The sequence below is a fragment of the Equus caballus genome, chromosome 19 (assembly GCF_041296265.1).
Source record: "Equus caballus isolate H_3958 breed thoroughbred chromosome 19, TB-T2T, whole genome shotgun sequence".
In the NCBI taxonomy this organism is placed as follows: domain Eukaryota; kingdom Metazoa; phylum Chordata; class Mammalia; order Perissodactyla; family Equidae; genus Equus; species Equus caballus.
The window spans coordinates 33,035,679-33,057,694 of NC_091702.1; the positions used below are offsets into that span (position 1 = coordinate 33,035,679).

General features: G+C 58.5%; 1 protein-coding gene and 1 long non-coding RNA gene across 3 annotated transcripts; one reads left to right on the plus strand and one right to left on the minus strand.

The window, feature by feature from the left end:
* Nucleotides 1–2,168: 2,168 nt before the first annotated feature.
* EPHB3 (EPH receptor B3) lies at nt 2,169–21,936 on the plus strand. Of its 2 annotated transcripts, none has more exons than XM_023623447.2 (16): nt 2,169–2,732; nt 11,215–11,279; nt 12,446–13,118; nt 15,386–15,541; nt 16,341–16,691; nt 16,860–16,984; nt 17,165–17,324; nt 17,402–17,510; nt 17,909–17,961; nt 18,999–19,121; nt 19,244–19,491; nt 19,927–20,142; nt 20,254–20,403; nt 20,494–20,687; nt 20,790–20,945; nt 21,051–21,936. In XM_023623447.2, the coding sequence occupies exons 1-16, from the start codon at nt 2,618–2,620 to the stop codon at nt 21,157–21,159; spliced, it is 3,003 nt and encodes a 1,000-aa protein (XP_023479215.2). In that variant the 5' UTR covers nt 2,169–2,617; the 3' UTR covers nt 21,160–21,936. The 2 variants fall into 2 exon arrangements, with proteins under 2 accessions (XP_023479215.2, XP_023479216.2); XM_023623448.2 differs by having other exon boundaries at nt 2,474–2,732; nt 17,165–17,315.
* On the minus strand, nt 15,724–21,653 carry LOC138918970 (uncharacterized). Its single transcript, XR_011428775.1, has 3 exons — nt 21,029–21,653; nt 20,766–20,922; nt 15,724–16,007 (listed from the first exon to the last, which is right to left on the minus strand). It is a non-coding gene; the product is annotated as an uncharacterized lncRNA (long non-coding RNA).
* Nucleotides 21,937–22,016: the final 80 nt, after the last annotated feature.

Below are 22,016 nucleotides of genomic sequence, written 5' to 3' on the forward strand. Positions count from 1 at the left end.
CAACCAGCACCCCAGGGCAGAGGGGACTGGAGGGCAAGCAGTCCCATCTCTGGACCTTGGGCTTTCCAGCTCTACAATGGGGGAGTTGCATAAGATGATCTCCAAGATCCTCTCTGTGGTCTAGAGTCTTGAATGATGTTGCTGGAAGTCTCTAGGACTTGAGAACAGATCTGGAGGCAGAAGTGTCTGGGAGGTGGGAATGGAATCTGGGCCTCTGTCTCATGGCACCCCACCCCAACTCTAGCCCCAGGTACCCACCCATGCCTCTGTCTCTGGCCAGAGGACTGACCTCTCTCAGAGCAGTGTGCTTGAGCGCTGGATCCATGACCTCATTTATCCTCATGGTGCTTCCAGGATGGGATCTAGGGTACTTCGTGGTCAGAGGAGTAAGTGTGACCATTTTGCTTCTGAGGCCACTTAGAATCTGATCTCTCACTCTCTGTCCCCAGAAATCCTAGGATAGCTGGGGAAGGCTCTCGGAGGGACCATGGAGGGATGTTTCTCCAGTTAGGACAAGAGACTGCATGGCGACAGTGATTCTCAGACTTCAGTGTGCATCAGCATCACCTGGAATGCTTATTTAAAATGCAGAATCCTGGGTCCCATGCCCCAGAGATTCTAAGTCCCAAGATCCTAGGCGGAGTGGGTGGCTCAGGATTCTGAGTTTTTAACAAGCACCTAGGTGATCCTTAGGTCTCTGAGGAAGAGGAGTGAGTGAGCCTAAAAGCTACACACCCCTGGATTCAAATTCTGCCCCTGCCACTTTTTAGCACTGTGACTTGGGGCAAGTCACTAAGCCTCTCTAGATGTCAGTTTTGTTTGTTAAAATAAGGCTATAATATCTACCTCTTAATAAACAAGATCTATTGTTTCAGAGTGTTTATTGCACTTTGTAAATGTTTGTTAAGCAAATGGGGTAGAAGTCCATTTGGCCAATCCAGAAACCTGGGGGTTCTCCTTGATGTCTCCGCCTGCCACATATCTCTCAACCACTCAATCACCAATCCTGTGAACTCTGCCTCCTAAAATATCTGAGATCTGCCCTCTTCTTTCCAGCCCCACAGCCACCACCTTCCTCTACCTGACCACTGCATAGGTTCCTCTCTGATCTCCCTATTTCCACCCTTGCCTCCTCCATTCTTCCTTCCCAGAGCAGCCATGCTAACCTGATAAAGTAATGCCTCTCCTTCAAACCCTAGCTCTCTGGAAGGCTTTATGAGTCTAAAAAAATTCCTCTGGTCCCCCACACCTACTTCTAAGCCTCCTCTCAGCCCGTCTCAGCCTCTACTCTACACTCAAGATGTTTTGAACTTCTTTCAGATTCCTTCAATGAATCTTGGTTTCTCCTGCCCCTAGGACTTCACACAAAGTGTGCTTGCTCTTCCTGAAACGGCCACCTCCCCCTCCCCAAACACACATCCTTCAGCTACTACTCATCTTTCATATTTCAGCTTGAATGTCATTTCCTCAGGGCCAGACATAGCCGTCCCCCTCACATGTGCTCCTCCAGAATAATACCTGTCACACACTGCTGTGATTTCACACCTGCCTCCACCACTGAAGTAGCTCCGTGAGAACACCGGCCTCTGTGTTACTCATTGCTGTAGTGCCCGCAGTTACTAGAGTCTTTGGCTCAAAGAAAGATGAATACACAACTGAATGAACGAATGAATAAATAAACGAGTGAGAAGGCCCTGATCGCAGGGTATGTCGTGGTGGGCGCCCCCTGTTAGTGCCTAAACTGAGTTTAGGGTCTGGATGTGCCTGGAGAAAAAGACAGCTACGTGGGGGCGTCCCTGGGCTCGTGCAGGCCACAGGGGGGCGCCTCCGGCTCGTTGTATCTAGATGGCACCTCCTCGGACTTGGTTCGGTAACTAATCGCTATGGGCGACAGGGGGCGGGGTTCTCCTTCTGATGGACAGTATCGCTCCGCCCAATCTAATTCATCTTTTCCTTGGCCCCGCCCACTCCGGGCCTTGAAGTCCCTGAGGGTGGGCCTGATACAGACGACACCAACTGAGTACCAGCAGAGTGCTCTCAAGGCGGAACCAGGGAGCCTGGCGGTCTGTGAGTGGGCGGCCGGGGGCTGGGGGCGGGGCCGCGGAGTCGACAGGCAGGCGGCCGGTCCCGCCCTTCTCGCCCAGAGCGGCCGCGCCAGCGGTGGGGGCAGCAGAAGTGAGTACGTGAGCGGCGCAGCAGGATCCCTGCTCGGACCCCGGACGGCGCGCGCGCCCAGAGCCTCGGAGCCGAGTCCGGCCCGCGGCGGACCTCCGGATTACTGTGCAGCCCGAACTACGACCACTTGCGCCCTGCCGCCCCGGCCCGCCTCCCCGAGTCCTCCCGCTCCGAGCTCTCCAGCGCCCAGGATCCTCCTGGACCGGTCCGTCCAGATTCCCGCGGGACCGACCTGCCCGCATCCCCTAGCAGCGCCCGGCTCAGGGTGCCGCCTCGGTCCCAGCGCCGCCCGCCTGGATTGCACCCCCTCCTTGCCCGGATCTCCTGGCACCGTGCGCGAGCCTTCCTCGGGACCCGCCGAGCGGACCCTCCCCCAGGTGCCCGCAGCCCCTCCGGCGCGGCCCGGCGCGGCCCGGCGCGGCTCCCGGAGCCCGCCCCGGCCATGGCCCGAACCCGCCCGCCGCCGCCGCCGCCGCCGCCGCCGGGGCTCCTGCCGCTGCTCCCTCCACTATTGCTCCTGCCGCTGCTGCTGCCTGCCGGCTGCCGGGCGCTCGAAGGTGAGCGGCGTCGGGGGGCGCGTCCAAGGGTTAAGGGGGCCGGGGTCGCCCCAGCGTGGGCCGGAGAGGGCCCGCGGTGTGGGGCCGATGCGCGCTGGGCGCACGTCGGAGGAGGCTCCGCCACCGGCGCCCTCTCCAGGGGTCGGAGGATGGGGACGAGAGGACGCCCCCGGAGCCGCCTCGGAGGAGCTGGCTCCGCGGCCGGCGGTCCACGGGTTGCGGGATCGCGGGCAGCTCGACTCGGATTGAGCGTCCCCAAAAGTCGTGGCCCCCCGTGAGCTTCTGTGGGAGTACCTCGCGCTCACGGCAGAGAAGCGGCGTTCTCGGCACCTCCCGGAGGCGAGCGAGTGTGGGCGACCCACCAGGCAAGGGGGGGTGCTCTGAGGCTGCTGCGGGGCCGAGGCAGGTGGGGACGAAGCGGGTCTCCCCAGGTTGGGGGGTGGCGTTGGTTGGGAACCCGTTGGAGTTAACTGTGAGAGGGTGAGTGCGTGCACCCCGCTTTGTCCGGGGATGGCTGCGGGGGTGGAGAGGCAGGGGCCTGTTATTGTTTATGGTTTACCGAGCGCCAATTACACATGAATGCTGTGCGCGCGGCCGTTGCACACTGATCTACGGCTCCCCCTCCGCCTTCTAGCAGGACACCCCGAGTGCTCGGGTCTCCATTGAACCCCTGAAGTGGTGGGGTTTGCTCCAGGGAGCCCCGAAGCCCCGTGTGTTCCCCATGAGCCTGTGGGAAAAGGCGGGCCTTCTCAGTGGGTTCCGTGAAACCTGCCAAGACTGGGGCTGAGGGGGTACCTCCAACTTCCAAATGCCTGTACTTGGATGAACAGCCCGAGTGTTGTTGGCCCTGGTGGGAGAGCACACACACATGCCGCTTGACACAAGCCTGCAGGGGACGGAGGCACTGACACCCGTCACAAACAATAGACACACACACGGTTTCCAAAGATTTGGGGGCCATTAAATGAGGGAAGGAAAACCTTCCCTAATGTGGAGGAAAAGACATCACAGAAATTTGGGGTAAACTGGAATATAGGCAGTACTTGTTTTTGGCATCTTTAACAGATCCAGTCACTTTCTTCCTTCAGGAACAAAAACAGGAATTCTGTGAAACTTGGTTTGTTCGTATGTTCACAGTCGGTAAACTTAAAGGTTGAAAGGGAAAAAAACTCAGTTCTGAGAGAAAGACATCTTCTGGTGCTTTCTGTTTTTCTGCAGGGGAAAAAACGACCCCCTTTTATCTCTGAGCCTGTTGGTGCTGACAGACCGATTCACACGGCTGGACACATGCAAATCCAGACAGACACACCGAGGTCGCGCCCACACTTGCGCACACTCACCCACATGCGTGTGATAGGATCGCAGGCGTGAGAAACTGGCATGGGGCTTTGTTGTTGATTGCCTCAAGGGTGTGAGCCAGGGAGCCTGTTGGAGTTCCCAGGTCTGTGCCTCTGTCTTAGCCCAGGAGAGGCGACACACACATACATGCTCATGGGGCTGTGTCCCCCGGGCCCCAGGGCCCTTGTTTGTGGGGTGTGGTGGGTGCTGGTACCGAGAGTGGGGTGGGGGTGTGTGGTTGGGTCAGGTGAGCAAGGGCTTCCTGAGGAGGCTCACCCCTGCCTTCCTCCTTCCCTTCTGTTTTCCCTCCCTTTCTTCCTCCTTTTCACGTCAGTCGCTCAGAGCTGGCCTCCAAGCCTCCAGGCCAAGGAGCTGAGGGGCCGCCCTGATGAGCTGTAGCAGCCCACGAAGGAGAGGGCAGCAGGGCCATTGCCCCCTACCCTGTCCTGCCCCTCCCCCTCAGCTGTGAGATGGGACCCAGGGCTGCCCCGTGGCTGGGAGGCCAGGCCAGTGTAGGTGCCCCTGAGTAGCAGTGCCTCCGAAGTGTGGCTTTCGCCAGCTCCTTCACTTGTGCCATACCTCAGACCTTCGCGTCTTCTGTCTGGGTGTGTGAGAATGAAAGCAAAGAGAGCGGCCTCAGGGTGCTGACCTGGCCCAGAGGGCCACCTTCCCCCCTCCAGTTCTGCCTCCCTGGGAGAAGGGATGGTCTAGCACCCATCTCCCAGGGGTGTCGGGAGGATTGAATCCTTAATGTGTGTAAAGTGCTTCGCACATAGCCATTGTTATTCAAGGATTAGCTGTCATTGTTCTTACCCTGGGGTCTGCTCCTTGGGGAGCCATGCAAGTGAAACTGGTACGTGCCCTTACCCTGCCGGAGGGAGGTTAGAGGAAGCAGTGATGGGGCAGGCAAGGTTGTCTGAGGAGGAATAAGGTGCCCCCCACCCCCACCCCTTCATCTCCCTTCAGCTCTGGGAGGGATGGGATGGGATGGGAAGAGAGCTGGCCCTGACTCCTGCCTGTCCCCCACCCGTGTTCTGGAGCCTGAATGGTGGGGTGGGTAGACTTGGAGGTCCTGGGCTGTGGCCAGAGGGCAGGGCTAGGCAGGACCCCCAGCCCTGGAGATCTCATCAGCCCCCAAGCTTTACGGGCTGGAGATCTAGCCTCCTCGCTCCAGCCTTCCATTTGGGTTTGCCAGGATTTGGTTTGCTCGTGGCCTATGGAAGCCTTTTGGCTCTCTGCATCTGGAGGTCATTATATTTAGGCCCAGGGTCCCGGAGCTGAGGGTGCTGCCCCTCGTGGCCCCCTTGGTTAGATGCTGTCTAGCATCTGGCTGCTCTTCCCTCCATGCACACTTGAGGTTCACCAGGACTACATCCGAGGATCTCAACAATTTGGGGACGGAGCCAGGGTCCTTGCTTGTCCTCCCTGGTTGAAGAAACACTCCTCCCTTTGCCCTCTGATTCTCGCCCCCGCCCCTCCCCCAGTTGCCCTCAGATTTACCGTCAGTCACAGGGAAATAGGGCCACCTTGTTGGTCACTCCTTCAGGTGATGTTCCCCAGTCCCCCAAGCCAAGATCGTTCTCCCTGCCAGGACCACAAGTGGTACAGCAGTAGGGTCTAGTAGGTGAGCAGACAGGAACAGACCGTGGGATAAGGAAGGGTGTCTGGACCATAGGATCCTTACACCTAAGATAGGATGGGGAGGCCCCTGTTGGGAAGAGACCCTTTTGAGAAAAGAGAAGCAGTTACCAGATCATAATTGGTGGGGGCCGCACAGCCCTCTCCCAGCCGAGAAGGAGGCAGAGCAGGAGTCCATCTCTTTCTCAGCAGTGACCACTGAGGAGGTGGCAGCTGAGAGGGGACAAGGGGCTGGGGTTCCTGTGGGTTGCTCACTTGTTTGAGTTGCCTCCGGCGCCCCCCACCCTGTCTCTGTGTATCATGAGCTGGCACTTAAGAGCTGCCGATGAGGGACAGCAGCAGGTATTTGGGGGAACCAGTTTGCCCATTGCTGCCTTCCCTTTCGCCAGAACTGCTGCCGCCGTCGCCACTGTGGCCTCAGCGGCAGCCAGCTAAAGCCAAAGCTGCCGTGGGCAAGGCCTCCACCACCGGCCTTGCACTAATTAAACAGCATGAAGAGGCTGAATCACCAGGCCTGCATAGTTTGAAAATTGTAGCCCTGCCTGTTGTGCTGAGTCAAACTGGTTTGTCGGGATTGGGCAGCTAGGGGGGTGGCGGAGGGAGCCTGGGTACAGCTGGGCACCTGATGGGGTGGGAGAGGCCCCCTGCCCCAAGGGCTGGCCCCGGCACTGGGTCTCCTGTTGCCTTCTGCCCCTACACCCTCTGTGGCTGGGATCCCAGGGAAGGGCTCAGAGGCCTCACGTAAGGGCTAGCTGGCCATCCGTCCTGGCTGGCTGGCAGGGCCAGGACTGGGGTGAGGGCCCTGGATGAGGACTGAGGCAGCCGGGCTCCCTGCCCTGTGCTTCTTCCTTCCTTCTCCTCCCTTTCAGGTTTATTTAATTATCAATCCTCATGATCTGAGGGGAGGAATGAAAAACAAAATGTGTTCTCTGTTCTGGGATGCTCCCCTCCCCTCCATCCCAGACTTGAGGGCTGAGGGGCCATGGTGGGGGAGGGAGAGGTGGTCCTGAGTGAGTTAAGCTCCTCCAGGTCTCATGGCAGGACCCCTTCTTCTTGTGCTGACCAACCCTGAGTGTGCAGCTTGGTACACATGCACACACACACCGACACATGGGGAGAGGCAGGAAGGGAAAAGACAGGACGGATCCCTCAGGTTGGTTGGCTGAGGTGGGACCCCGTGGAGGAGGAGGGGGACCAACTCAGAGGTGACATGGGATTCCTCCCTCTCATCCCAGGCAGGGCTCCAGGGTTCTCCTTCTTGTCCAGACACTGCCCCTCTGCCCTCCTGCCCCTGCACACTCTGCTGGCCCAGCCCTGCAGTGTGATCTTTCCGGCCGCCTCCAAGTCCCTGGTCTGGAGTTTGGGGTGGAGGCTTCTTGCTTCTGTCTCCAGATGTTTTTGGTTTCCTGGGTCTCACTGACACCCCTGTACCTAGGGTGGGGTGCTCTGGGTGGCCTGGGGCCTGGCAATGCTGTGGGGTCTGGCAGATGCATAAAACTCTGTGCACCTGGCCCTTCACCAGGGCAGGTGGCAGGTTTCCAGCTGATGCCTCTGCACCAGGGTGGCCCAGTAAGGCCCTCAGACATAGGCTGGATATCCACAATGTTCTTCTCCTGCTGGGCCCCCAACTTATGTGTGCAAGTGCTACCTGAAGCTCCTGGCGCTATATCTCTTCATGATACCACCCCCTTCCCAAGGGCTCGGAGGCCCTTGGGACAGTGTCATTAGGCTGGCAGAGAAGTGGCCTGCTGCATGGGCAGGGGCTGTACCTGGGGAGGCCACACCCAGCCACACCCTGAATCATCTTCATGCCCTGACCCCACCCCCAGCCTCGTGACCTGTGACAGCTCCTTCCTGTGCCAGAGCCACAGGAAGTACATCTGGGGCTTGCTCCTCCTTTCTGCCTCTGGTCAAGGCTGCCCTAGTACCTCTGCTTTCTTAGGAGACACTGTCCGCCCCCACCTCTTTCTCTGCCCCACTTGAAGACTCATCCCATAGAAAGAATATGCTTGTAGTGTGTGTGTGTGTGTGTGTGTGTGTGTGTGTGTGTGTATGTTGCATGTGCACGGAGGATGCACCTTGGGGACTTGACACGAACTCTAGGTATTGATACTTATACTGTGTACACATGCTCCTGGGGCATGTTTCAGTGCAGACAGCCATCTCTGTGCACAGCTGATGCCAGTTGTGTGTGACCATGTCACCGAATCTGTACGGAGAAACTGGTGTTCGTTTCCACTTGACTACTCAAGACTGTGACTCGTGGCTGGCAGTAGTGTGCACAGTTGAGTGTGTAAGGAGAATGTGCTTTTGGGTGTGTGTGCCCTCTGTGTATGCATATGTCTCAGGAAATCGGCACATATGAAGGCTGAAAGAGCGAGTCTCTGCCTCAGGCGAGGCAAATCTGCGAGGGGGAAAGAGACACTGTACTCGGGTGTCTGAGGAAGACTGATCTGTTTGTACCATGTGCGTATGTGTGTCTGAGGAAGACAGACCGTGGCTGTGTGGAGCCATGTGTGTGTTTGCAGACGGCTGTGGCTTTGTGTGTTTTTGTCCACCATATGTGTTGACTTGTCGCTCTTTGGCCCTGATGGTGGGGAATGAGCCCAGCCACTGAGAACTGGGGGATGCGTGTGCATGTGTGTGTTGGTGCACAGGTGAGGGCCACACAGCTGCTGCCACGTGGCTGTTGTCCGTGGCCCCATGGAAACCTGAAAGGGTTGCTTCACTTCTGAGCATCGAAGCCCCAGTCCCAGAAAGCCCCCAGGCCTGGTGCCCACTTCCTGCTTGCTTTTGGGGGCTGTGGGGTTCCCTGCCTGGCAGAGCCCCGTATCTGGGAGTGGCCAGCTGCTCTCTGGTCTCCCTCCAGCAGCCACATGGAGGGACAGTGGAGGGTGGGGGTGCAGACGGGAGCTGGGAAGTTTGGAGATCAATCACTCATTCCTCTTTTGTCCTTACCCCCTGTACCTCATATCCTTCACCCCAGCGTGTGTGTGCACGCAAACACGCACGCACACATGCCACACACATAGAGAAATGGTGGGCTCTGTTGGGTTGGGTCTCTCTCTCCTACTGCCACAGACAAGTTCTAGGCGCCCCCCCATGTCCTTCCCGAGGCTTGGATTCGGACATCTCAGGGTCTCCCTCTTGCTGAAGGGGACCAAGCCCCTCCCCTCCCCCAGAGACATGGGGAAACCGAGAGCAAGCCCCCCTCCCCACCAGGGTGACCGGAGCCCTTCCTCAGGCACACATGACTCGAAATCCAAGTCCTCTCCTCATTAATGGGAAAAATGTGCCGAGATTGAGCGATGGCCAAGGCTGAGCGATGGCCAAGGGCCGATCCCCTCCCTCTCTCGCTCCCCAGAAATTAAACAGAAATGAAGAACCTCCCCCCTCCTGCCCGCCGCCCCCCTCCCCACCGTCCTCCCCTCCCCTCCCTCCTCTCAGAGCCAGCGCAGGGCTTGTTTTAAACTGTGGAGGAATCTGGCTGGAGCGGGGAGGGGGCTGAATATTTGGGTTTAAACAGTTCCAGATGGGTTTGGCACAGGCTGAGCAGAAGGAAGTGAGCGAGAGGGAGGAGGGAGGCTGCGCTGGAGGAGTGGTGGGAGCCCTCGCCTGCTCTGGCGGCGGTGGGCAGGGCAGTGGGCAGACAAGCAGGCGGACTGGCTGGCTGGCTGGCTGGGGGTGGGGGTGCGCTTGGCACTTGGCTGGGCCCACTCCTGGGGACAGGAGTACTCTGGGCTGCTGGCTGGGGAAGAGACCACTTGGCAACTTCCCTCTCTGTCTCTGTCTCTGTCTCCTTGGGCCTCCTCTTCTCTCCATCTCACTGTCTTTTGTAGTCCACCGCTGGCCATCCCAGCTGTCTGGTCCTGGCCAGCCAGCTCTGCACATCCCTCCAGCTCGGTGCCGCCCACCCTCCGCCTCAGCAAAGCCCCTGCTCCACCGCCTCTCTCCCCCGTCTCCAGGCCCCTGCTTCTGCCCATCTCTGCTTTCCTCCCGGACTCCCCTGCCGAACGTCTGTGTCTATCTGTCTGTCTGCCAGAGAGGCCAGTCAGGCCACCGGCGACGAGACTGGGATAGCTCACCCTGCAGCCGGGCCCTCCAGGGACCAGCCTCTGCTGCAGGAAGAGGAGGGAGCCTCCCTCCCCACAGTGAATGGCTACTGCCCGCTGCCCCCTCTGCCTCACCTGGGGCCCCCAGCCGCAGCTGCCTCATGCACCAGGCACCACGAAGCCCACGAGCCTGGAGACTGTGGGGTTTGGGTCTCTCCTCTCCTGGGTGCCCTCAACCTGCCCCACTGTTGATGAACAGAAGTTCTGGGGCAACGCTGCCCCATTCCAGCTCAGAGCTGCGGGGAGAGCTGCTGGCTGCCCTGTCTCCCAGCCTGTGAGGAAGGAGTTGGCACCTCTTTCCTCTTTTTCCTGCTCCTAGGTCTGATCTTGGGGTCACACTGTCAGAGAGCAGAGTTGTCCAGCCAGAACCCAGAACCAGGTTCCCAGGGGAGCGAGTTTATATCAGAAACATGAATGGGCCCTTCCTATGGCCGAGCAAGGGGAAACAGACAAGAAACCGCAGCTCAGAGCGGGGTTGGTGCTGTGACAAAGCCCCTGGCCCTGGATATATAGAGGAAGGCATCTAAGCCTGAGTTGAGGATTCAAGGAAGGCTTCCTGGAGGAGGTGACAGCTTAGTTGGGACTTAAAGGATATACAGGAACTTTCCAGGCTCCCTCTGTCCCCCGTTTACAGAGGAGCATATTGCAGTCAGAGTGCCCTGGTTAAGGCATTAGTTGGGGAGTCAGAACTGAATTTGAGCCCCCTTTCAACCCCTCCCCTCCAAGTCCTAGCAGTTTTACCTTAGGCTGTGTGTTTACTTTATCTGGGCTTCAGCTTTCCCATCTGTGAAAGGGGCACACCGACAATACCTGTCTCCAAGGACTGCAGGCAGAACTGAACTAGCTCCCCAGGAGCTGGTCTGGGCCTTGGTGGCCCCACCTCACCCTCAAAGAGCATTCCTGCCCCTTCCCCCGGAGATGGTTGAGTAGGGGGGCTCTGGCCTGTAACTGCCGTCCCCTTCTGGGCGTGTGGGGCTGTGCCTTTGTGTTGGGGATGGAGTCCAGGGAGGCCTGGGCGCAGGGTCTGAAGCACACGGCCCTTTGTTCCAGGAGAAAGGCCCTGCCGGCCCCTTTGTGTGGAGATTAGCAGAGCCTGTAGGTGTGTGAACCAGTCCTGGCTCCCGGCTCATTAACCCAGGCCTGGGGTCAGTGGCAGACACCCACCCCCAGCTGGCCCTACCCAACATCTTTGGGCTGTGACATCTCTGGGGACGGCTGGAGGGTCTCCTCCGGGGCAGGGGAGCTGAGGGCTTTGGGGACTAGAGGGTGGGGTGGTACCTGGTGGGAATCAGTCTCTGGTGTCCTGGCCTTTCCTGGGCAACCTCCTCGCCACCTCCTCTTTCTCCTCATCCTGAGCTTGACCCCTGACCTTTTTCCTTCTGTTGCTTCCCTAGAGACCCTCATGGACACAAAATGGGTGACATCTGAGTTGGCATGGACATCTCATCCAGAAAGTGGGGTAAGACTTCCCCGCTATCTCTCCCGTGTGTTGGTTGCCAATTAAACCACCCCTCCCTCCAGCGTCCACCCCACTCAGGGCTGGAGAAGAGCTGCCTCTGTGCCCCGCTTGTCCTTCTCACCTCCGGCAGCATCCCCATCCTCTGCCCCGGCCCCCTCCTTCTTTGCCTGATCGTCTCTCTCTGTGGGTGTTTTTATTTCTCGCCCTTCAGCCCGCCTGTGTCCCCCTTCCCACATACACACCATCTTTGTCCATTCTCCCTCAGCCTGTTTTCAGCCTAGTCCCACCCCTCTCCTGCCTGACGGCCCTTTGAATGTCTGTCCCAACCATCTCCCTCCTTCCTGGGTCCTGGGAAGAGCACTGGCTTGGGAGCCAGGAATCCTTGGATCCAGATCTTGAACTTACTGTGTGACCTTGAGCAAGGCAATTTCCGTTTCTGGGCCTCTGTTTCTTGACTGTTAATTTCTTGTAGTCCTGACGTCTCTCAGATATTCTAATTAACCTCCCTAGGGGGCCTTCACAGCTGCCTAAGCTCTGGAACACTGGGGTTGGGTGGCACTACAGGCTTCAGTCACCAGCCCTGACTGTGTGACCTTGGGCGAGTCCCTACTTCTTGTGAGTCTTGGCTTCCTCGTCTCTGCAGTGCGGACAACAAACAGGTGCACCTCCTCATGGAGTTGTTGTAGAGGTCAAATGTGATGGCAATAGTGATGGCCGATATTTATTGAATACTTGCTCTATATCAGGCACCGTTACAAGCCCATTACTGTTTTAAACTGACATAATTCCTCACAGCCTCATTTATTTCCAATGAGCCCCATTTTTACACATTGAAACTGAGGCATAAAGAGAATAAAATTTATAGGAATACTCATAGAGTACTGATCAATCGCCCTGTTCTCAGTGCTTTATGCCTTTAAAGTCATTTATTCCTTACACATGTTTTTTCTTGCCATGTTACAGATGGGGAAATGGAGGCACAGGGAGGTTAAGTGACTTACCCATAGTCACACAGCAAGCAGAATGGTGGGATTTGAACATGTCTGTGTGCTCAGCCACTATCCCACAGAAGCATCTCTGTGAAGTAAATATAGCAGAGCTGGGCATGTGGTAAGCACCTGGCAAATGTTGGCACTCACTCTCTTTTTCACTTGGTCCATGCACAGTGGGAAGAGGTGAGTGGCTACGATGAGGCCATGAACCCCATCCGCACATACCAGGTGTGTAATGTGCGTGAATCAAGCCAGAACAACTGGCTTCGCACGGGGTTCATCTGGCGGCGGGACGTGCAGCGGATCTACGTGGAGCTCAAGTTCACGGTGCGCGACTGCAACAGCATCCCCAACATCCCTGGCTCCTGCAAGGAGACCTTCAACCTGTTCTACTACGAGGCTGACAGCGATGTGGCCTCAGCCTCCTCTCCCTTCTGGATGGAGAACCCCTACGTGAAAGTGGACACCATCGCGCCCGATGAGAGCTTCTCGCGGCTCGATGCCGGCCGTGTGAACACCAAGGTGCGCAGCTTCGGGCCACTCTCCAAGGCCGGCTTCTACTTGGCCTTCCAGGACCAGGGCGCCTGCATGTCGCTCATCTCCGTGCGTGCCTTCTACAAGAAGTGTGCATCCACCACCGCGGGCTTCGCCCTCTTCCCTGAGACCCTCACTGGGGCAGAGCCCACCTCACTGGTCATCGCCCCCGGCACCTGCATCGCTAACGCTGTGGAGGTGTCGGTGCCGCTCAAGCTTTACTGCAATGGTGACGGAGAGTGGATGGTGCCTGTGGGCGCCTGCACCTGTGCCACCGGCCACGAGCCAGCTGCCAAGGAGTCCCAGTGCCGCCGTGAGTGGGGACTGCCTGGGGGAGGAGAGGGAGCGACCAGGCCACAGCCACCTGCTGCCCCCTGCCCACCACTTCCCACCTCAGGACAGAGGCCTGAAGTCTGGGGCGGAGGGAGGAAAGGGAAGTGGGATAGCAGGTGCAGCGAATCTGGTGCAATGAGGGAGGTGAGAGAAAATGAGAGACATGAGGATAACAAGAGGAAAAAATAAAACTAGAGAGAGAAGAGAGACGTGGAGAGTCTTTGATAAGGAGGCACCTGAGGAACCAGGAGGCCAGCAGAGATGCCCACTTTGTCCCGTCCCCAGTGTATGCTTCACCCTGGAAGTACCCTGTGTGCACCTCGTGCTTGGCCCTTTTCCCTTGGGGTCTCCTCTTTGTGAAGCAGTATTTCCAGCAGAGTGGTGAGGGGCTGGGTCCCTGAGGTCCTGAGTCCTGACTCTGCCACTTACACCTGTGAGACTTCACTCCCTGAGCCTTGGTTTTCTCATGTGCAAAATGGGGAGGATAATGGTGATTCCTTCAGAGAGCGGTCGTGGGGCTTAAGTGAGTCAATGTGCATGAAGCCCTGGCACACGGCAAGCACCAACCCCACCTAAGTGTTAGCCGTGACTCTCGGGAGCCCTGGGAGATGTGGGGGACGTGCATTATTCTGTCCTTATTTCATACATGAGGAGGTTAGGAGGCTTGCCAGGACTCATAAGACCTTACTCTATAAAACCTGTTCACGTAGGGTTCTCATTTGAGCCTCGCCACAACCTTGTAAGGTCGATTCCATTTATCTCCCCTATTTTGCCAGTAAGGAGACTGCGTCTCAGAGAGGTTCTGTACTTAGGCCTCCCAGCTGGGAATGTGGGAGCTGGGCCGACAGCCTTGTCCGGTGCTCTGCCACCCGGACAAGGTGCCGAGGGCCTTGCCTTCTGTCCCTTCTGCCTGATTCTCTCCCCTGGCCCTGGCAGCCTGTAGCTCTGAGGGGTGGGAGCTGGCTCTTGGCACAGCCCTAGGTGCGAGGAGGCTGGCGGCCCGACCTGGCTGTGAGGCCCCGTGTTGGGTGTTGTCGTGGGAAGGTGAACAGTGCCTTGCCCGGCCCCGCCACTTCTCTATGGGAACCTGCCCCCAGACTTCCTCTTCCTAAGTGGAGAAAGGGGTGGGGGTGATGAGCCTGACAGCCTGAAGAGGGGCTAACACTCTGCAGGTCCCTGGCAGGAAATGCATGCTGGTTCCCATAGCAACCAGGCTGGCCTGGCCCCTGCCCCCTCCCCCACTGGCTCAAAGGAGCTTGGATGGAATATCACCTTAGTGGGGAGATTAAACCCCGGAGAAGGGCACAGCCCCAACTCTGGGCTTTCCACATTCTGGATGACCCCCCCAGAGGTGGTCCTGTATGGGTAGGGTGACCGTATGCTGTGGTACGTCCAGGGCGGTGCTGGTATATGCCCGTTATCCTAACATGATGATTGCTAATGTCTGCTTTCACCTTCCACATACTCCAGTTTGAATACTAAGTTATATGGCCATCACAGATATGGGGACCCTGCAGAGCCGAGGTGCAAGGGCCCGAGTATAGATGGCAGGAGAGAAGGTGGAGGAGGAGAGAGGTTCAGGCACTGAGCTCTGAGCTCACTTTGGGGCCTGGGGTTCCCCTTGTGGACACTGTGAGGCCTCTGAACTCCAGGTGACCCCTGCCTTCCTGCCTGCTCTCTTTCTCTCCTTTTCTCACCGTTCCTCAGCCCCCACCCCTGCCCACGGGCAGAAAGGAGCTGCTACCCTGCTTCTGGTGGGTGGAGACAGAGGTTGGCTGTGAAACTCAGAGGCCCCACCTCCTGGCCCTTCTAAAGTGTCCTTAAGGGTCCTCAGGAATGATTTTCCCCAAGCTTCAGGGAGGGTGGGGGCATCCCAGCAGAGTACAAGGTGCCACCAGCCTGCTTAGGGGTCTCTTCCCCTCCCCCTCCTCTTCCTCCTGCTCTCTCCCTTCCCTGCCTTGACAAGCCTGGGCTGTCCAGGTGATGGGGCTGACGTCGTCCATGATGCCCCAGGCTTGGGGTGGGGGGGCAGGGGCGGGGAGGAATCCGCTGACGTGGGGTTTCCATGGGGCAAAAGGGCCTTTTGTAGCTGCACCGGGAGTTGGGCAATCCCAGCATGGCCCCCACAGTCTAGAAGGTGGAGGGGCCAAGACCTGGGCTGGGGAAGGGCCAGATTCCCACGGGGTGTGGATGATTGGTATCTGCAGGGCAGGGAGGTGAGCTCGTCCACCCTCTTCTCCCCCGCAGCCTGTCCCCCTGGGAGCTACAAGGCGAAGCAGGGAGAGGGGCCCTGCCTTCCCTGCCCCCCCAACAGCCGCACCACCTCGCCAGCCGCCAGCATCTGCACCTGCCACAATAACTTCTACCGCGCAGATTCCGACTCTGCAGACAGTGCCTGTACCAGTGAGTGAACTTGCGCGCTTACCCTCTCCTGCCCCAGGGCTTCCCTCTGTGGGCCGGCCTGGGACGACCTACACGGTCACTGTGAACATCTCCATTTTCCAGATGGGGAGACTGAGGCTCAGAGAGGTTAGATGTTGTGCTCACTATGGCACAGCTAGGAAGTGACCAGCCCTGAACCAGAATGCAGGTCAGCTGGCTCAGCCTCTCCACCAACATTTAATAAGTGCCTGCTAGCTCCTAGCCAGGCATCAGGAACCAGCTGGGGCCCTCCAGTCCATCTTCCTCTGTAGAACTGCTGCTCTTTTGGCCCAACTCTAACCACAGAGGGGGCCTCACATCCCTGGGGCAGCCTAGTGTCTCACTTTCTCTCTTCTTTGGCCTTTGGTGTGCCAGGCATTGTGCCAGGAGCCAGGGATGTATGTGGAGAAGAATAAGATGCAGTCACTGTCCTAATGGAGCTCACAACCTGGTGGGAGAAAAAGATGTAAAAACAGATAATGACCATTTAATGTGCTAAGTGCTGGGCTGGAGGAGATGCCCAGGAATTATGTTATGGGAGTGCAGAGGACAAGGAGAGGATGAATTAAGGAGGGCTTCCAAGAGGAGGTGACATCTCAAGTTGAGCCTTGAAGACTAAATAGGAGTCTGCACAGTGAGGAAGTGTAGGAAAGTTATTCTGCTTATGAAGCAGAGGCAAAGGCAAGGAGGTCAGAAGCAGCTTGGAATGTGCACAAAGTCTGGGCAGGAGGGGATCCTAGGGCCTTAGCTCACTGTCCTCTCCCCTCCTTCTTCCCCGTAGCGGTGCCCTCTCCACCCCGGGGTGTCATCTCCAATGTGAATGAGACCTCGCTGATCCTCGAGTGGAGCGAGCCCCGGGACCTGGGTGGCCGGGACGACCTCCTGTACAACGTCATCTGCAAGAAGTGCCATGGGGGCCCCGGGGCCGGGGGTCCCTCAGCCTGCTCCCGCTGTGATGACAACGTGGAGTTTGTGCCTCGGCAGCTGGGCCTCACAGAGCGGCGGGTGCACATCAGCCATCTGCTGGCCCACACGCGCTACACCTTTGAGGTGCAAGCAGTCAACGGGGTCTCGGGCAAGAGCCCTCTGCCTCCCCGCTACGCTGCTGTGAATATCACCACCAACCAGGCTGGTGAGGAGGGGACACAGCAGGGTGGGGCCTGGGTCACCTTCCCCTACACAGAGCTGAGGTTGCCCATGGCCTGCCAGTGGACCACAGGGATCCCATGGGCTGTGGGTTCCTTGGGAAGAATGCCAGGGCCTGAGGAGCCCATGATGAGCCCCCCCACTCTTCCCCTAGCCCCGTCCGAAGTGCCTACATTACACCTGCACAGCAGCTCAGGCAGCAGCCTGACCTTGTCCTGGGCACCCCCAGAGCGGCCCAACGGAGTCATCCTGGACTACGAGATGAAGTACTTTGAGAAGGTCAGAGCCTCAAGGGGCAGGAGGAGGCCTTGGGACAAGAAGATTACCCCCAGATAGTGGCAAGGGCCCTTGGGAGCAAGGCCTTGGGTACTGAGGGGGCTGTGGGGCCGGCCTGGGGCTGGGCAGGGCCTGATGGACCTCAGGACCCACTGAGACGCCTTCTTCCTCCTGGTGTTGCAGAGTGAGGGCATTGCCTCCACAGTGACCAGCCAGAAGAACTCAGTGCAGCTGGACGGGCTGCGGCCCGATGCCCGCTATGTGGTCCAGGTCCGCGCCCGCACAGTAGCTGGCTATGGGCAGTATAGCCACCCGGCCGAGTTTGAAACCACAAGTGAGAGAGGTACACCCGCCCTGCGCCTGCCCCTGCCTCAGCCCCCACCGTCCCTCCCTCCACTCACCCTCCCCTCCTGTCTCCAGGCTCCGGTGCCCAGCAGCTCCAGGAGCAGCTTCCCCTCATAGTGGGTTCTGCCACGGCTGGGCTTGTCTTCGTGGTGGCTGTTGTGGTCATTGCTGTCGTCTGCCTCAGGTACTCCCAGGCCCATGCTTGCTCCCCTGGGCTGACTAGAGCTTCCCTTTAGCACCCTGGAACCCTCATGCCCATGGGTGAACCCTCACCCACATCAAACCCAGAGCCACAGCCTTCCTGGGCCCAGGCTGTCCTTGCTGGAAAGGCCCTCTCCAGTCCACACCCATGTCCTCATCCTATCCCCTCTCTGTGCCCTGAATCTACTGACATATCCCTTCAGGGACCAAGTCCACTCAGCCCCTTGTCCAGAGACCCAGTGGCTGCTCTAACCACCAATCCTGAGACCAGGCAGCGGGCCATCCCCTGTGTGCTCGGCCCCTCCTGTGCACTCAAAGGTCCTCTGACAAAGGCAGCTGCCGGACTTGTCTCAGGCCTGCCCTCCCTCCCGCCCCCTCCAGGAAGCAGCGGCACGGCTCTGATTCCGAGTACACCGAGAAGCTGCAGCAATACAGTGAGTCTGGCTCCTCATCCTGACCCCACAACGTGCCCTTTGTCCCTGCAGGGCTTGGGGACACCCTTTTCCCTCCCTGGGACTTTATTCCTTGTACTCCTACCCTGGAGGCCCCTCCTGCTTCCAATCGAGTGCCATTTCCTGAGCCCCTGCCTCACCCCTGCTAGCCCCAGAGATGAATGAGACGTGAGCCCTGTCCTCAAAGGCAGTCAGTCAGTCCCAGGAGGAAGACAAGATGCGTACACACAGGAAACAATGAGAGAAAAATTAAGTGTTAAGTCGGATGTTCCTGTTATAAAGGGCAGTAAGAGTTCAAGAAGAGGAAGGCTTCCTGGAGGAAGTGGCCTTGGGCTGATCTGAGCCGGATAGAATGAGCAGGGTTTAGAGAGGTTGGGAAGAGCATTCTTGGCCAGAGGAGCCTTTGGAAGGTAGTGGGTGGGGTGAGGAGAGTGCCCAACTGTGGGGGCAGCAAGAAGACTGGTTTGACAGCTCCTGGGAAGCCAGGCTGGGTAGTTGCGGCCAGTCCTTGAGGGTCGTGAAAGGCAGGCAGAGGAGTTTGGACTTGACTCCACCACCAGTAATCCAAAAGGCTCTCCAGGTGGGGAGTGATACAATGAAAGTATTGTTTTGGGAAGACAGGTATGCAGGACAGACTGGTGGGAAAAGTCCAGAGGCAGAGAGCCCAGCTGGGAGGCTGCTGCAGGAGTCTGAGTGTTGAAGGCCTGGACAAGGTCGGGGCAGTGGGAACGAGGGGAGGGGCAAGTCTGAGAGAGGTTTCAATGTGATGAGAGATGAGGGAGAAAGAAGAATCCTAGGTGTCTAGCCTTTATGGTCGCCAGCTCTCTCGGAGGGGATGGTGGCGGGGTGGGGCGAGGGGCAGGTGGGGCTTCCACAGGGAGGAGTATGGAGCAGCTTAGCAGGGAGGTTGGGAATGTGCTCCCATCAGGGATGAGAGCCTAGGACAGGATCCCGGGTCCCCTCACCATCCCCAGCCTGAAGATCTGTCCCTCTCTCAAGCTCACCTTTTCCTCCTCTAGTTACTCCTGGAATGAAGGTTTATATTGACCCTTTCACCTACGAGGACCCTAATGAAGCCGTGCGAGAGTTTGCCAAGGAGATCGACGTGTCCTGTGTCAAGATCGAGGAGGTGATTGGAGCTGGTGAGTGCCCTGGGGCACAGTGGGGAGGAGAGGCTGGGGGTTACCTCGAGTGAGGACTGAGGGGGGCTGGGGACAGGAGCCATCCCAGAAATAGCTCACTCCCTGTGCCCTGTGCTCTGCAGGGGAGTTTGGGGAAGTGTGCCGCGGTCGGCTGAAACAGCCTGGCCGCCGGGAGGTGTTTGTGGCCATCAAGACGCTGAAGGTGGGCTACACAGAGAGGCAACGGAGGGACTTCCTGAGCGAGGCCTCCATCATGGGTCAGTTTGACCACCCCAACATAATCCGCCTGGAGGGCGTGGTCACCAAAAGTCGGCCAGTCATGATCCTCACCGAGTTCATGGAGAATTGCGCCCTGGACTCCTTCCTCCGGGTAAGAGCCAGCCCCGGGTCCCTCCCCCTCGTTGTCCACCAGAGAGCTGGGTGGGGCAAACCACCCCTCCCATAGATCAGACAGACCCTATTCAAGTCCACAGATATCTACTCAGTTGGCATGGCACAGGGCAACAGCCCGGCCTTCAGCCAGAAAGACCAGGGTTCTCCTCCTGACTCTGCCCCCTATCACCTGTGTGACCTCAGGCTTTACTTAACCTCTCTGAGTCTCAGCTGTCTTCGTTGTAAATGGGAGTGGGTCCTCATGGGAGTTAACTGGGATGTTGTGTACTGATGCCTGCCACATAGTAGGGCAGCTTACTGACTCAGTGCACTCTGGACATGGTCTCAGAGGACTTGAGAGGGCCGGCGGGCAGGCAGGCCCTGGGGCAGGAAGGAGGCGATGGGCCCACCTGAGCCTGCTCATTGCCTCCAGCTCAACGACGGACAGTTTACGGTCATCCAGCTGGTGGGCATGTTGCGGGGCATTGCTGCCGGCATGAAGTACCTGTCTGAGATGAACTACGTGCACCGAGACCTGGCTGCCCGCAACATCCTTGTCAACAGCAACCTGGTCTGCAAAGTCTCAGACTTCGGCCTCTCCCGCTTCCTGGAGGATGACCCCTCCGATCCTACCTACACCAGCTCCCTGGTACAGGAAGCAGCCGGGAGGGACACTGGGGGTGGGGCCAACCAGGCAGGGGCTCGGGGCTGGGGAGCAGCCCCGAGTCATAGGGTGAAGGGCGTGTGCCCCCCCCACCAGGGCGGGAAGATCCCCATCCGCTGGACTGCCCCAGAGGCGATAGCCTATCGGAAGTTCACCTCTGCTAGTGACGTCTGGAGCTATGGGATCGTCATGTGGGAGGTCATGAGCTATGGAGAGCGACCGTACTGGGACATGAGCAACCAGGATGTGAGTAGGGCCAGCCAGAGTGGGTGGATGAGTGGAAGCTGGCTGGGAGCAAAGTGTGGCTGATTCCAGGTGTCCCCTCTCTTGACCCAGGTCATCAATGCTGTGGAGCAGGATTACCGGCTGCCCCCGCCCATGGACTGCCCCACAGCACTGCACCAGCTCATGCTGGACTGCTGGGTGCGGGACCGGAACCTCAGGCCCAAATTCTCCCAGATTGTCAACACCCTAGACAAGCTCATCCGCAACGCCGCTAGCCTCAAGGTCATCGCCAGCGCCCAGTCTGGGTCAGTCCTCTCCCTCTGCTCCCACCCTGCTCTCGAGCCAGCAGCCGCACTGCTGCTTCTCCTGCCATCAGGACTCACCAAGCTCCTCTCTTCCACCTACAGCATGTCACAACCCCTCCTGGACCGCACGGTCCCAGATTATACGACCTTCACGACAGTTGGTGACTGGCTGGATGCCATCAAGATGGGGCGGTACAAGGAGAGCTTCGTCAGCGCGGGGTTTGCATCCTTTGACCTGGTGGCCCAGATGACCGCAGAGTGAGTGTGCTGCAGATTGGGAGGGGCGGGGCAGGGGGCTCTGAGCCAGGCCTAGGGTGGTGGGCCAGCGGGGAGGGACTGACCCTGCCCTTGGTCCATCTGCAGAGACCTGCTACGGATCGGGGTCACCTTGGCCGGCCATCAGAAGAAGATCCTCAGCAGTATCCAGGACATGCGGCTGCAGATGAACCAGACGCTGCCCGTGCAGGTCTGACACCCAACTTCCACTGGGTGGTGCCCCCCAAGGACTGCACAGGGACTCTGACCAGCCGGCTGGACTTTTGGACTTTTGGATGCCTGGCCTTAGGCTGTGGCCCAGAAGATGGAAGTTTGGGGAGGGCCCAAGCTGGGACTTCTCCTCCAGGCCTGTGCTCCCTCCCCAGGAAATGTGCCCCAAACCTCTTCATATTGAAGACGGATTAGGAGAGGGGGTGATGACCCCTCCCCAAGCCCCTCGGGGCCCAGGCCTTCCTGCTCTCCAGTGGGGGATCCCCACCACCTCAGACTTGGCTATTCTTCAGTGCTGGAGGTCCTTGCAGGGTCAGGTAGGGGATAAGCCTGGGTTCCATAGGGCCCAGCCCTGGCAGGGGTCTGGCCCCCCAGGTAGGCAGAGAGCAGTCCCTCCCTCAGGAGCTGGAGGAGGGGACTCCAGGAATGGGGAAATGTGACACCCGCATCCTGAAGCCAGCTGGCACCTCCAGTTTGCACAGGGACTTGTTCTGGGGGCTGAGGGCCCTGCCCCACCCCCGCCCTTGGTGCTGTCATAAAAGGGCAGGCAGGGGCAGGCTGAGGAGCAGCCCCTTGCCCCCCAGAGACTGACTCTCAGAGCCAGAGATCGGATGTGTGTATGAGTGTGTTTTATGTGTGTGTGTGTGTGTGTGTGTGCACGCACTGGCCTGCACAGAGAGCATGGGTGAGCGTGTAAAAGCTTGGCCCTGTGCCCTGCAGTAGGGCCAGCTGGGCTATCAGCAGAATAAAGGCAATAAGATGATTCTGTTGTCCCTTCTCATTCCACTTCCCAAGGCAGGATTCCCTGATGCCCTCAAGTTCACAATCCCTCAGCACCAGCCC

Excerpts from the sequence above, each read along its gene's own strand:
- EPHB3 (XM_023623447.2), top strand. The coding sequence starts at position 2,618 with ATGGCCCGAACCCGCCCGCCGCCGCCGCCGCCGCCGCCGCCGGGGCTC. Across the intron at positions 19,492-19,926 it reads CCCTGGACTCCTTCCTCCGG|CTCAACGACGGACAGTTTAC; the intron begins GTAAGAGCCAGC and ends CATTGCCTCCAG. Across the intron at positions 20,688-20,789 it reads ATCGCCAGCGCCCAGTCTGG|CATGTCACAACCCCTCCTGG; the intron begins GTCAGTCCTCTC and ends TTCCACCTACAG.